This window comes from Mesocricetus auratus, unplaced genomic scaffold, assembly GCF_017639785.1.
Source record: "Mesocricetus auratus isolate SY011 unplaced genomic scaffold, BCM_Maur_2.0 Super-Scaffold_100011, whole genome shotgun sequence".
NCBI classification, from domain to species: domain Eukaryota; kingdom Metazoa; phylum Chordata; class Mammalia; order Rodentia; family Cricetidae; genus Mesocricetus; species Mesocricetus auratus.
In genome coordinates this window covers 57,856,105-57,871,432 of record NW_024429195.1, presented here as the reverse complement: position 1 = coordinate 57,871,432, position 15,328 = coordinate 57,856,105, and the positions used below count along the sequence as shown (strand labels likewise).

Sequence of the window (15,328 nt, the reverse complement as noted above, 5' to 3'; positions counted from 1 at the left end):
ACTTACTTTTTTTTTTTTGAGACAGGGTTTCTCTGTGGCTTTGGAGGCTGTCCTGGAACTAGCTCTTGTAGACCAGGCTGGCCTCGAACTCACAGAGATCTGCCTGCCTCTGCCTCCCGAGTGCGGGGATTAAAGGCATGCGCCACCATTGCCCGTCGACAATACTTACTAAGATAGGAAGTTGGGAGGTTGGTAATGTGTCAAAAGCCACGCATTGGCTGCTCAGAATCTGCATCTTAACTGTAGCTTGTGTATTAGTTGCTGTTCTATCCTGCAAAGATGCACCATGACTGAGGAAAGGAATAAAAGAAAGCAAATTGGGACTTGAATGCCGTTTCAGAGGGTGAGTTCGTGGCCATCCTGGCAGGGAGCCTGGCAGCAGCCAAGCAGGCATGGCACTGAGCAGTAGGTGGGAGATTACAGGAGGCTGGGTCTGATGTAGGTTTTTGAAACCTCAAAGCCCACCTCCAAAGGCACACTTCCTGTACCAAGGCTACATCCTTCGTAAACAGTCCACCAACTGGGGACCAAAATGTAAGCGTATGGGAACCGTTCTAATAAAACTCACCACAGCTTGCCATTTGGCATGCCTGGGATGTTAGGCAGGTGCCAGAACCACTAGACTTCAAGCCTCCCCTACAAATGTGTGATATGACCAAATCATGGACCTTAGGCTTGGAGCAGAAAGTGATGATTTGTTGATTGAAAGGTCACTGAAAAGACAGCCCTTTGAAGTGTCAATAGATTATTTTCCAGTTTTGTGATTTGTCTTGTTTTCAGAATGTTTACTCTGGGTTGGAAACTATTCTTGAGTTTTCTATTAGAGTGGGATTCTTGGCCTACGGTGAGTGAGTTTTCAAGAAGCATCTTTGTGGTGGGAGGGGGAGAACAAAAAAGATAAGGTACAAAAGAATTGGCGTTAGATTACACTGGGCTTGAAATAACAGTGGTACTTGTCATCCACTAAATGCTACCTCATTCCATCAGGGTGAGAATTAGTTTATACATGATCAATACTGACTCAGAGAGATTAAATTCTTTCTTCAGCTTCAGTCATGGGAACTCAGCAAAAATCAGAATTTTAGTGTAAGTTTACCTGACTTAAGGGGACACTACCATCCTGTCTTTTTAGAAAGCAAATAAACAACAACCTGAAAACAACCCCCAGTTTGATATAAGGAAGTGTGAAAGAACATTACATGTGTGGGGAGTGTCAGTCTCTGGGATCTTCAGGGGCATCCGAGTGACCAGCTACAGGAGGTAAGAGGGCAGCTCTGCTCAACATGACTCTGCAGTCAGGGTTGGTTCAAACTTCTGGAGGATGACCCTGAGTGGCTTATTTCTGGCGTATTTAAGCTCAGCATGTTTTGATGAAAATATTTTGGTCACAATATTTTAAGGACAGATAGATTAATTTGATTTTTATTTTGTACCTATTGACAAATTGAGTATATTTAACAAGCAGTATGTTCCTTTACATCCTTACATCATTACTAACTATAAAGTTTGGTAGAAATATTTTCTTTAGTCTACTGGCTTAAGAAACGAATATAAAGAAGAATAAACTCATGTGTTAGAGGAGACAGGCTGATTATTAGTGTCTCAATTTTTCCTTAAATCCTTAGAGCAGCCTGGGTACCTTTAAATAATATAAATGTATTACAATTTAATCTTGGAGATCAGTGCACAGATTTTGTCTGGAACTGCTAAAAACAAGCAACCAGCAGGACTTATTCCTTTTGGAGGTCCTGGAGGAAGAGTCATTCCTTGTCCCTTGTACATTCTAGAAAATTTACAGTCTTTCCCATCCTTGGTGGCAGCTGCATAGCATCTGTGCCTCTCTGACTTGTGATTTCATTTTTGCTTCTCTGTCTCAGCTAGATCCTCCTGCAGTCCTCTTCAAAGGATCTGTGTGGATTCCGTAAGCCCAGAAGGACCTGTGTAGATCCAATAAGCCCAACAGGTTAACTTTCCCACATCAAACATTAATTTAATCCCAGCTAAAATATCCCTTTGTCATGAAAGAGACATATTCGCAGAGCATAGAGATGAGGATAAGGACCTCTTTGGGTATAACCCATGCAGACTTCAATGAAACATGATGCATTTGCATCACCCAAATTATTTTAGTTTATAAAATCAATAATGATTTCTTTTTTTTTTTTTTTTTTTTGGTTTTACGAGACAGGGTTTGTCTGTATTGTTTTGGAGGCTGTCAGTCCAGCCCGGCCTCGAACTCACAGAGATCCACCTGCCTCTGCCTCCTGAGTGCAGGGATTAAAGGCGTACACTACCACTACCACCGGGCTTCAATAATGATTTCTTACTAGCCATACCACTAAACACAATAACTTCTTTCTATGGAAAAGTACTGTGCATGGGTTATTTAAAAGTAGAATTAGAATAACCATTTTGCATTTATTTTATCTTCTTAAAAGTACAGCATATTGCATGAGAAATACATTCATTTGAATGGATTTAGAGGTCAAAGGAGTGGCTGCGTCTAGGAGCCAACCTCGCTTATTTTCTCGACGAAAGAATTCACTACAAGTATGTATGCTCTGGAATTTTCCTCTTACAGAATGATACCTTCAGTTGCTTCCACCATCCTTTGCTCCTATTTTTATGACTGTCTCCACTCACAAATATTTAGGATCAGCCTTTCCTAGATTTGAAAGTCTGGGGTCACCAAAATTGAAGATAATTATTATCTTAAAATTTGCCACTGCTTGATTTTGTTTTAATTTTAAGAATATTGCTTTATTATTGTTATTTAAACAATCCCCATGTGGGACTGGAGTGGTGGCTCAGTGGTTAAGAACACTGACCGGCTCTTCCAGAGGACCAGGCAGCTCAAAACTGTAACTCCAGTTCCAGGGGACCCGACACCCTCACACAGAGATACACTCAGGCAAAATACCAACACACATAAAATAGATAAAAATAAATCCCCATGTATTTTCAGAATATTTAAGAGAAAGAAGAAAACATAAAGAAGAAAATATCATTTCCTTCAGAATGTTGCCCTATTACATACTAGTAGATATATGTTTAATTGGTACATTTTAAATGGCATATTTGATCACATACTCTATATATAAGGATTTTATATATTAAATGCTCTAAAAGTAGTTTTAGTGGTCATATAAGATAGAGTATAATTTACATGCAAAAGAAGATTTGAAAGATCATAAACTAAACTTTCTCTAACTCATATACTGTTCATTTAAAATGGAATTTCAGTGACTAAATCCCTTGAGTTTTATTTATTTTGTACTCATAATGTGCTTAGTATAATGCTCAGAACTAAACACCCCACAATAAATGAAATGAAGACTTCCCTCAAGAGACCTTTAGTCTTAGAGATGAGGTTCACATTCCAACAGTGTTAAACTCAACTCAGGAAAACATTTAAAGGAAGACCATAGACCTTTAAAACAGAGAAAATGGAATGTAGCCCAAACGAAAGGCTTTACTGGAAATGGCACCTCCACTCTCCGAGTGTTCAGGACACTGAAAGACAAAAAGGTGAAGAAGTTAATGACATTAGTGATGGCTACATAATCAAGCCACAGAGCTATGGATCATGTAACAGTCACCAACTTGCTTTGTGTGTGTGTGTGTGTGTGTGTGTGTGTGTGTGTGTGTGTGTGTGTGTAAATCCAAATTAAAATGATTGCAGAGCAAATCTTACGTTTTTATGTTAGTTATGTAGGAAGGGTATCAGGATGTGTATTGTCAGTGACCTCCTTCTCAACTCTAAAGACCCCCCTGCTTTGTATTTCATGGAGTAAATACAGTCTCTCTCGCTGGTATTTTATAGTGATTTTTATTTATTTGTTTATTGATAATTCCATACATGAGTACTATATTCATATCATTTTCTATTCCCTCACTTCCTTCCAGCTCCTCCTGCTCCCTAAACTCCCTCCTACATGGTCTCTTACTCTTTATTATAATATATATGTATATGATGTATAAATATAACCTACCTAGTTCCTTTAGTGTTGTTCATTGGCATATGTACCTAGGGCTGAGTACTTGAGATTGGTTAACTCATTAGGGGCCTTTCCTTGGAGTGAGGGATCTCTCTCTCTCTCTCTCTCTCTCTCTCTCTCTCTCTCTCTCTCTCTCTCTCTCTCTCTCTCTTTCTCAGCAGCCATGAATTGCCTGCAGCTCTTTATGTAGGGGCGGTGCCTTGAAAGATCTCCTCCATCCACAATGGCACCTCAACTGGTGGTGTCTTGTCTAAACAATCATGTCGTTGAGGTTTCATGGGTACAGATTTTCTGTCATGTATACACATGACAGGAGACATCCCAGTCCTCTGGCTGTCACTGTCTTCCTGCCTGATCCACGATTGTCATTGTTTGAGGGTCCATCTTCCTCAACTGGCAGAGTGCTGGGAAGGTGAACATTATCTGTCTTAGTTATCATTTTCTCTGTGTCTTAATTACAACAGAAAGAGTCTTGGGAGGTGCATTTTTTATGGTGTTTATGGAAAAAAATTATAGTTGTCTTTATTGCATCCAGTCATAACTTATCTCTTAATGTCTAATGCATACTGATTTTCTCTCTCTCTCTCTCTCTCTCTCTCTCTCTCTCTCTCTCTCTCTCTCTCTCTCTCTTTCTCTCTCTCTTAAATTAAAGCAAGGATGGACTTCAAGATCATGGGCAATCCAGAATCCCTGTCGATTCATGTGAGCTACATTCCTTCATATTTTTTATTGCTAAACTGGCACTTATTTACAATACCTTGAGTAATTAAAACTATATATGTATATATTCTATTGTGAACCGTAGAAGAGCCTGCATAAAGAAAACCTGAATATTATCACTCTGGAATTTAAAAAAACCTCTTTTTAATAGGATAGTAGGGATATGGATAATATTCGGTTGTTCTTATTTAATACTGTTCTCACATTTTTCTGAAAAAATGAATTCATTCTTTTTTTTGAATTCATTCTTAGAAAACTAATTTTTGTCTTTTTAAGGTTCAAGTTAAATTTAAAATGATATATAACATCACAAAACTGTATGATATTTAGGAATTCTGTAGGGTATTTTAATATATGTATAAATCAGGGTAAGCATTTCCATCCTAAATGCATATATTAAAGAAATGTAAGACATTCTTCATCTTGTGATTGGCATTGTAGAAGTTATCTAATAGTAACAGCACCTGTATTTTAACCTATTCTGTCGAAGAATGAGAATCTAACTAATATTATTAAAGTTTTGTTTTTTATTTAGACTATGTCATATGTTATAGTTTTACATATTTTAAAAGTATAAAACACCTTGAAGTGTATTTTCTTATAGTTTAGATACGCAAGACATGTAATTTGCTAGGTCGAACCATGCTACATTAATACTTTTAGAGACTAAAAATAAGCAAAGTCAATAATTTCATCTGTATCTACATGATAAATACTTTTTCTTCAGCTAGACATGAAAAATAAGCTATGTTTAAACAAAAAGTTATGCTTACATACTGAACACACAATATAGATTATGTAGCAAGGGGCATGTCAAGGAGAAGGTAGCAAGTGGTCTTCCAGTTGTTTGCTAATATACCTTTACAGTTGACGTGAAAATTTACTAAGTGCTTACATTCTTATAAAAACTAAGTGCATGTTGTTCATCAAAGCGTTTGTTGAGTAAATTATATATAGAAAGAAATTTACACAGCTAATAAAATGTTTAAGCTATTACAAAGTCCACTTAGCCAATTTGTATGCATAGAGCGCTTTGTTCATTTGTTTGTTTTTCTCTCAATATCTGTAATTAGCCTATGGCTGTAGTGATGAATCATTTCCAGTGTGAATGTTGGTTGATATTTTTATTTGTTACAAAATATTATGAGTGGTTTCTTGTGAAACCAATTATGAATGCTTAAAATAATATTGCTGAATATTCTCTCATGCCACTGTACTGGTTGGTTTTGTGTGTCAATCTGACGCAAGTTAGAGTCATCAGAGGAAGGAGCCTCAGCTGAGGAAATGCCACCTTGAGATCCATATGTGAGGAATTTTCTCATTTTGTGATCAATGGGGGAGGGCCCAGCCCATGATGGGTGGTGCCATCCCTCAGCTGGTGGTCCTGGGTTCTATAAGAAAGCAGGCTGAGCAAGCCCTGAGGAGCAAGCCAGTAAGCAGCACCCTCCATGGCCTCTGCAATAGCTCCTGCCTCCAAGTTCCTGTTCTGTTTGAGTTCTTGTCCTGACTTCCTTCATTGATGAACAACATTACTTAAGTAAAAGCCAAATAAACCCTTTTCTCCCCAGCTTGCTTTTTGGCCATGGTGTTTCCTTGCAGCAATAGAAACCCTAACTAAGACAACACCCACTACTTGACAGCCACATATATGATATATTTCATTTGATTTGCATTATTAATATTTCTCCCTCCACTTTTTAAGTCTTAGAAGTCGACAAAACAGTAAACCAATTCTTGATTCATAGTATTTGCTGATTTCCATGCAAACAGTGCAATGCTGGTTGACCTCAAGGAACACAGTTGGATAGAGACATGTTCATTTATAATATGACAGAGATATAGATCTTACTAACCTGCTATATGCTCACATCAGCAGCACACGAGATACGCTAGGGCATGTGCAATAGCAGAGCAGGAAAGCCATTAGGATAATAGATTTGGAGCACTTACTGCCTTTGCTCCTTTCCAGTGTGTCTGTATATGTGTGTGTTATGCATCTGTGCTTCAGGGAGCCCTTCTCATCCTCCTGAGTGCTGATGACAAGCAGCTGCCATCAGAACTACTGTCCTGCCTGGAAAATACCTTGGTCGTTGAGCACCTCTTTAGCCCCACCCTTGTCCTGAATATAATTTATTTAACTATAAAATTGTACACTTTCATTATTATATTTTATTAATTAATTATGATAGTATTAAAATAGTGACTGTTTAATAATCAATTTGAAAAGTTCCTTAACATTGATCAAAAAACTATACTTCTTGCTAGCCAACACAACATTAGCTTAATTGTAACTTTGTATAGATAATGGTACTTGATAATGATTTTTCTGTTATTACAAAGTCACTTAAAATTTATGAGCTGCATACATTATTTCTTTTAGGGTCCCACCACTTGATTTGGGAAGCCTTGTTGACTCTGATGAGGAGGTAATTGTAACTTTATGTTTAATATAACAAATATTTGACTGCAGTAGCACCTATGAGCATGTACCAACATTCTATTTTATTTTTTTAGGATGATTTTGCACAAGTGCCACGTAGTACAATGCACGCTCATCTCAAGTCGCCACAGTTGCCTTCTGCTCTGGGTTGGGTTGTGCCATGTCAAAGACAGTATACTCAGCGTTATCTAAACAAAGAGGTCAGTATGTGTTTCAGTGGTACAGTACACATCCCTTGGGCTGTCCTCAGCTTCAACTTTTTGCTGATTGTTCTATGCTCAGCTCAGTTTACACAGTTTGCATATGAAAATTTCTAACAATTTGCTACTGTTGCAATAGTTTTATAGTTTTCAAATACTGGAATGACAGTTTAAATACTTTCTGTAAAGTTGGCAAATTACAGAAGTATTTAAGTATGGATTCCAGGAATTAAAAAAAAAGTGAAGTATGAGATCACATCTTATTATTTGAATGACAGAAGATTGATTTCTTAGAAATTAGTTCAGACTTTAAGCTTCTAGAATAAATAAATAATTCAACTTAATCAACAATAAAATAATAATAATAATACCACTTTAGTCTGTATGTTACAATGGCTATTGCTCTAAATTTGGCCTCAGCTTTCTTTTCTTTTTTAAATTTAAATTAGAAACAATGTTGCTTCACATTTCAATCCCAGCTCCCTCTCCCTCTCCTTCCTCTCCTCCCACCAACCCTGCCCCCAATCCCCACTCCTTTCCCTAGGGAGGGTAAAGCCCTATCATTTCATCCATGGCAAGGCCTAGGCCCTCACCTAAGAGTCCAGGCTGAGAGAGCATCTCTCATTGTGGGATGGGAGCCCAAAGTCCATTTGTATGCCAGGGATAAATACTGATCTACTACCCAGGGCCTCATAGATGACCTGGACCTACTTTCTCACTGACACCCATATTCAGGGGGTCTGGATCAGTCCCATGCTGGATTCCCAGCTATCAGTCTGGGGTTCAAGAGCTCCGGCTTGTTCAGGTCAGCTGTTTCTGTGGGTTAAACAAGCCCAATCTTTACCCCTAGGTTCATCAGTCCTCCCTCTCTGTCACTGGGTTCCTTGAATTCAGCTCAGTGTTTAGCTGTGGGAGTCTGCCTCTACTTTCATCAATCATTGGTTGAAGGTTCTGTTTCCCAGACTCCCTGGCAGTGGGATTGTAGGCTGGCACTCCCCTGATCCATGTCTAAAATCCATATATGAGTTTGTCTTTTTGTGACTGGGTTACCTCACTCAGGATGGTTTCTTCTAGTGCCATCCATTTGCCTGCAAATTTCAAGATTTCATTGTATTTTTCCCTGAATTGTACTCCATTGTGTAAATGTACCACATTTTCTCTATCTACTCTTTAGTTGTGGGGTATCTAGTTTCTGGCTATTACAAATAATGCCACTATGAATATAGTGGAACAGACGTCCTTGTATGAGTGTACAACTTTTGGGTATATGCCTAAGAGTGTAATTGCTGGGTCTTGTAGTAGGCTGATTCCCATTTTCCTGAGGAATCTCTATACTGATTTCCAAAGTGGCTGTATGAATTGGTACTCCCACCAGCAGTGGAGGAGTGTTCTCTTTTCTCCAAATCCTTTTCAGCATAAACTGTCATTGGTGTTTTTGATTTTAGCCATTCTGACATGATTAAGATGGTATCTCAGAGTTGTTTTGATTTGCATTTCCCTGATGGCCGGGGATATTGAGCAGTTTCATAAGTGCCTCTCAGTCATTTTAGACTCTTCTATTGAGAATTCTCTATTTAGTTCTGTAGACCACTTTTTAATTGGATCCTTTGGTGTTTTGGAGACCTGCTTGTGAGTTCTTTGTAAATTTTAGAGATCAGCCCTCTGTCAGATGTGGGGTTAGTGAATATCTTTTCCCAGTCTGTGTGGGTTGCCTTTTTGCCTTGCTGACTGTGTCCTTTGCCTTACAGAAGTTTCTTAGTTTCGGGAGGTCCCATTTATTAATTGTCCATCTCAGTGTCTGTTCTACTTGTGTTATGTTCAGGAAGCTGTCTCTTGTACCAAGTTGTTCAAGGGTACCTCCCACTTTCTCTCCTAACAGGTTCAGTGTGGCTGGATTTATGTTGAGGTAGTTGATCCATTTAGAGTTAAGTTTTGTGCATGGTGATAGACATGGATCTATCTGCAGTCTTCTACATGCCAGCATCCAGTTCTGCCAGCATCATTTGTTGAAGATGCTTTCTTTTTTCCATTGTATAATTTTTGCTTCCTTGTCGAAGATCAGATGTTCATACATGTATGGGTTAATATCAGGGTGTTCAATTCCATTGATCTACTTGTCTATTTTTGTGCCAATACCAAGCTGTTTTCAGGACTATATCTCTATAATAGAGCTTTAAGTCAGGGATGGTGATGCCTCCGGACGTTGCCTTGTTGAACAGGGTTGTTTTGGCTATCCTGGGTCTTTTGTTTTTCCATACAAAATTGATTATTGTTCTTTCAAGGTCTGTGAAGAATTGTGCTGGGATTTTAATAGAGATTGCATTGAATCTGTAGATTGCTTTTGGCAAGATTGCCATTTTACTATGTTGATCATATCTATCCACGAGCATGGGAAATCTTTCCATTTTCTGGTGTCCTCTTTAATTTCATTTTATAAAGATTCAAAGTTCTTGCTATACAGGTCTTTCACTTGTTTGGTTAATGTTACCCCAAGATATTTTATGTTTTTTGTGGCTATTGTAAAGGATGATGTTTCTCTGATTTCTTTCTTAGCCCATTAATCGTCTGTATATAGTAGGGCTACTGATATTTTTGAATTACTCATGTATTCTGCCACTTTGCTGAAGGTGTTTATCAGCTGTAGGAGTTCCCTGGTAGAATTTTTCGGGTCAAATATGCAAATAGTTAAAGTTTGACCTCTTCCTTCCCAATTTGTGTTCCCTTGATCTCCTTTTGTTGTTGTATTGCTCTAGCTAGAACCTCAAGTATAATATTGAAGAGGTATGGAGAGAGTGGACAGCCTTGTCTTGTTCCTGATTTTAGAGAAATCAGGTTGAGGTTCTGTCCATTTAGTTTGATGTTGGCTGTTGGTTTGCTGTATATAGCTTTTATTATGTTTAGGGACATAACAACGGACACTGAGGAAATGCAGAGAATCATCAGGTCATACTTTGAAAACCTATACTCCACAAAATTTGAAAATTTAAAGGAAATGGACAATTTTCTGGATAGATATCACTTGCCAAAATTAAATCAAGAACAGATAAGCAATTTAAATAGACATATAACCCCTATGGAAATAGAAGCAATCATCAAAATCTCCCAACCAAAAAAGAGCCCAGGTCCAGATGGTCTCAGTGCAGAATTCTACCAGAAATTCAAATAACAGGTTATACCAATTCTTCTCAATTTATTCAATGCAATGGAAGCAGAAGGGTCTTTGCCAAACTCTTTTTATGAGGCTTCAATATCCTTGATACCCAAGCCACACAATGACACAACTAAGAAAGAGAAACTTCAGACCAATATCCCTCATGAACATTGATGCAAACATACTCAATAAAATACTGGCAAATCAGATCCAGGAACACATCAGCCAATCATCCACCCTGATCAAGTAGGTTTCATCCCAGGGATGCAGTGGTGGTTCACCATACAAAAATCCATCAATAGCCTCAGCTTTCTTTTCTGTTATACTTTTGATCTCCTCAAAACTTTCCAAGGGTTATTATAAACACACACACACACACACACACACACACACACATACACACACTCACTCGCTCACTCAGTATCTGTGCCTATCTAAGTCAGGACTAATGGAAATTTGACAAGCAACCACAAAATAATAGGGGGTAAAATATAGTAATACTGTGGAAATATCAACCACTGCTTCCTAGGACTGTTTTGATCAGAAAATAAAAGACCTACGTAAAATATCTAAGGAAAAAAAACCTGGATGCTAATTCTTTTGTAGTATACCTTTAGCCAAGCAGAGTAAAGGATTCCTTAGGCCGTGTGCCCATTCTGGTCAGTTCTGTGCTCTTCTTTTTGTTTGGAACACAGACTATGGTAGTTAGTCAGTTATCTTTAGAGCTAAGTGCTAAAGTAAATGGTAAGCTTGGCAAAGTCAATAAGAAAACTACTATTAAAACAAAACAAAACAAAACCAAAAACCTTTTCTGGCTAGGCAGGGCTAGTGCACACCTGTAATCCCAGTCTTAGGAGGCAGAGGCAGGTGGATATTTGTAAATTTGAGACTAGCCTGGTCTACAATGAGAATTCCAGGACAGCCAGGCCTCTACAGAGAAACACTGTCTCAAAAAATAAAACAGACAAAAACCAAAACCAAAACAAAAAACCCAAAACAAACAAACAAAAAAAACCACCCACCCACCCAACCAAACAACGCCCCAGCCAAAACAAAACAAAAAGCAAAACCCAAACAACAACAACAACAAAACCCTTCTTGACCACCAAAGAGAACTCTTCAAGACTTTGATAAGGATGCTGAAGTGTAGCTTTCCACAGCCAATGGCATCTGGAAGGGTTACAGGCCGGGAAGAACGAGGTTGGTCACTGGGAGTTTGACCATACTCCAGTGAATATAGGGACAATACAAATTAGGTTTGTTTTTTTCTTCTTTTCTCTGTGTATGTGTGTGTTTGTGCACGCATGTGTATGTGTTTGTGTGTGTGTGATAAGGGTTTCGAGGAGGATCTGGGAAGACTGGGAAGTGAGTGTGCTTGGGTTTATGAAGTGAAATTCCCAAATAATTTAAAAAAATATGAAAAAATACTTTTCTGGTGGGCAGCATACTTTCTGTTTTGGCTCTAGGAACAGGACATAGTACCTGAGGATCTGCCAGCACCAACGGGCAAATACAAGCTAAAATATCAGCAATATGCAACCGATATGAAAGAGGGTTATAAACAGTACATTCAGAGAACTGCAGAAAAAGCAAAAGCAACTGGCACGCAAGACACTTCAAGAAGCAAGGTGAATGAAAAGGTAACAGTCAACCTTGGTAAAGTATTCATGAAATTTAAAGTGAACAATGCCTGTGCCCTAGAAATATCATTTCTGCTGTTAATTTAGAAAGTTTAATACTGAACACTTGTTTCAATAAGTCAGGGCTATTTAAAGTCCTTCATGTACATCAACTAGGTTAATCTTCAAGACAAAGCCCCTATTGTATCTTTCAAAAAGAAAACATTATTCCGATATTCTCATATGTGTGACCTTCCAAAGAAGATGGACAGTGAGGAGAAATCCCAGAGAAGAAACACCTCAAGTCTGTCAGGCTCTTCACTAGTTGCTTTGTTAGTTAACGGATGATATACCTCACATTTATAGAAAGTTCTGGTGGTAATCTTTTTGAAATCTCCAAGACTCCCTTAGTACTTCCAAATATATCTTTGTGTAGAATAGAGCTCCTTCTACATACCTCCAGGGAGTTACCCAACTTGGGCAGGGAGGGAATGAAGAACGAAAATGCTGGAATTGGGTAGACAGGGCTCTCAGTGGAAAACCCACAGCACCCCGGAAGCTCAGTTTATCATATAGAGTTGAACAGGAAGGCAGGGTTATTCATCCTGATAAACACAGAGCTACCGTTATTGTATGTTGCTCAAAGAGGAGGCAGGTGTAGCTAATCTACAGAGCTGTCTCTGTAGGGGAACATTCCTCAGGCTGTAAACATCTGCAGGGAGAAAGTTATGGTGGACATTTTCTGCACTCCTAATCCACATTCACACTTGGACCACGAGGGAAGGCTTTGCCATTTCACTTGAGTCTATCCTGGGAAGGCTTTGAGGCCTCCCATGGGGCTGAGGCATTAGTCCTTGACATGGCTTTGCCCATGTCGACAACACACATTCTTTCAGGACTGCATACCACACAGGACTTCCTCTCCTTGCCACAGGACATATCCACATTTATTAATATTTTAAGGACTCAATTTGTGCAATGGTAATTATGCCCATTTCTGTCTTTTACTTAACATTCACTGTATATCAGGTACTTTATATGCTGTAAGCGTTTACCATCTCATTTACCATTTTTTGATGTAGCATCCACAGTTATTCCCAGTTTATGACAAAATGAAACTAAGAAAGGTTATCTAGCTGAACAAATGGAAGACCTGCATTCCAAGACAGGCATGTACTCTTAATTCTCAGACAGCCTTCGATTTGTTTACTGGTTATCTCCTCCCTGGTTATGTTAGAAGCAGGCATTGTGAATATGTTCCTGATGGCTCATCTTCTCTCTTCATTGTGTAGCATGATCAGGTGGAAGAAGCCAGTGTGGATGACCTTGAGACTTTGGATAGGAAAGCCCTGCTACAGCAAGGTTATGCAGATAGCCCTTACCATGTAAGGAACAGCGCAAGGAAATCAGATGCGGTAAGCCATCAGCAGTTTTGTTTGATAAGTCACTAAGGTATTTACCCTCAAGATTTTACAGTTGTAAGTGAATAAAGTGGTACAACAGTGAGTTTTTCTAAGCAATTTATTTGTGTTAGGTATATTTTCGGAGGAAAATTTGTTTTGAATAATTGAATTTATGAAAATTTAGTTTACTCTGCTCTGTTGTAATTTAAGAAAAGTGGCCCTCTAGAGAAAGACACCATGCTACAAGGTTCAAGCAGAGGGGGTGTTTATTTGGCAAAGGGATTATAAAAAGGGGAAAGGGAAGCAGGAAGACCAGCCTCTGGAGACAGGAACAGCAGGAGAGAGGGGAGAGGAAAGAGGGGGGAAGAGGGGGAGAGAGAAAAAAGAGGGAGAGAGAGAGACAGAGAGAGAGAGAGAGAGAGAGAACAGACAGACAGGGAGAGAAAGGGAGAGAGAGATGGGACGTGGGCAGGGCCCTTTTAAAAGGAAACACAGTGAATAGGCACAGGTGGTGCTCTTAGTGGCTGCAGCTAAGGGGGTATTTTATCAGAATCCCAAGGACAGGCCAGTAGAGATGCTTGAATACTAACATGCTCAAAATATTAATTGGCCACTGTCTTAGTATGCTTTGAATTTGACTTATATTTAAGATTGTTTTAATTGCAACATTTCTCCCTTTGCCTTTCTCCATCAAAACCCTTTCTCTCTATGTATACATAATTATATATATATATTCTCATATGCTTATAGCATACATAAATATATATGGATATATTTATAAACTCACACATACATATATAATTCATGAGCTACTGATATTATAGAAATTTAGGCCAGCTGTGGAAAAGTCCAGGAGTCAAGGAAGTTTTCTGTAGGTAAAATGAAGACTGTAGCCGGGCGGTGGTGGCACACGCCTTTAATCCCAGCATTCAGGAGGCAGAGGCAGGCGGATCTCTGTGAGTTCGAGGCTGGGCTGGACTGATAGCCTCTGAAACAATACAGAGAAACCCTGTCTCGTAAAAACCAAAAAAAAAAAAAAAAAAAAAAAAAATGAAGACTGTAGTCTTGGGGGCCAGAGAGATGATTCAGTCAGTGAAGTACTTGCCTTGAGATCACAAGGCTTTGAGTTCTATGCTCAGAACCCACTTAACCAAAGCCGAGTGTGGTTACACACACTGGTAATCTCGTACAAGGAGTAGCGTCACATTGATCCTGGAGCACAGTGGCCCAGATGGCTAGCGCAGTGGTTCTCAACCCGTGGCTTCATGACCCCCTTGGCAAACCTCTGTATTAAAAAATTTACATTATGATTCACAACAGCAGCAAAATAACAGTTATGGAGTAACAGTGAAAATAATTTTACTGTTGGGGGTCACCATAACATGAGGAACTGTACTGAAGGGTCACAGCGTTAGGAAGGTTGACAACCATTGGTTTAGCCTAATTGGTGAGCTCTAGGCCAATGAGAGACTGTCTTAAAAAAAACAAAAACAAAGCAAAAACAGGTAGATGGAGTCTCAAGAACAATACCCCAGTTTGTCATCTGCCCCACACACAGGGGTTCATGTAAACACACACACACACACACACACACACACACACACACGCTTCGGGCTTTTAATATTAAACGAAAACTTTTGTATTTATTTTCAAAATCAGTTAGGCTTATGAATACTACTTAGGCCATGCCTGTTACAAATAATCATCACACTTCTCTGGTATTCTGTTGTAAGGGTGAAAATCTGCTTACAGGTAAAGTTCTTTGGCCCTCCCTAATTGCCATGAGAGTAATATCTT

General features: G+C 38.9%; 1 protein-coding gene across 9 annotated transcripts in view; it reads left to right on the top strand.

Moving 5' to 3' along the window:
* Caps2 (calcyphosine 2) overlaps positions 1-15,328 on the top strand; it is a 78,367-nt gene that overhangs the window by 35,246 nt on the left and 27,793 nt on the right. For 3 of the 9 annotated variants that reach the window (XM_040754877.1, XM_040754880.1, XM_040754878.1), the window contains exons 2-8: positions 1,133-1,260; positions 2,439-2,550; positions 4,651-4,700; positions 7,099-7,144; positions 7,233-7,358; positions 11,976-12,149; positions 13,421-13,543. In XM_040754877.1, coding sequence (XP_040610811.1) covers positions 2,473-2,550; positions 4,651-4,700; positions 7,099-7,144; positions 7,233-7,358; positions 11,976-12,149; positions 13,421-13,543 — 597 coding nt within the window. In that variant the 5' untranslated portion in view covers positions 1,133-1,260; positions 2,439-2,472. The remainder of the gene's footprint in view (positions 1-1,132; positions 1,261-2,438; positions 2,551-4,650; positions 4,701-7,098; positions 7,145-7,232; positions 7,359-11,975; positions 12,150-13,420; positions 13,544-15,328) is intronic. The other 6 variants (XM_040754883.1, XM_040754884.1, XM_040754879.1 and 3 more) reach the window with 5 other exon arrangements.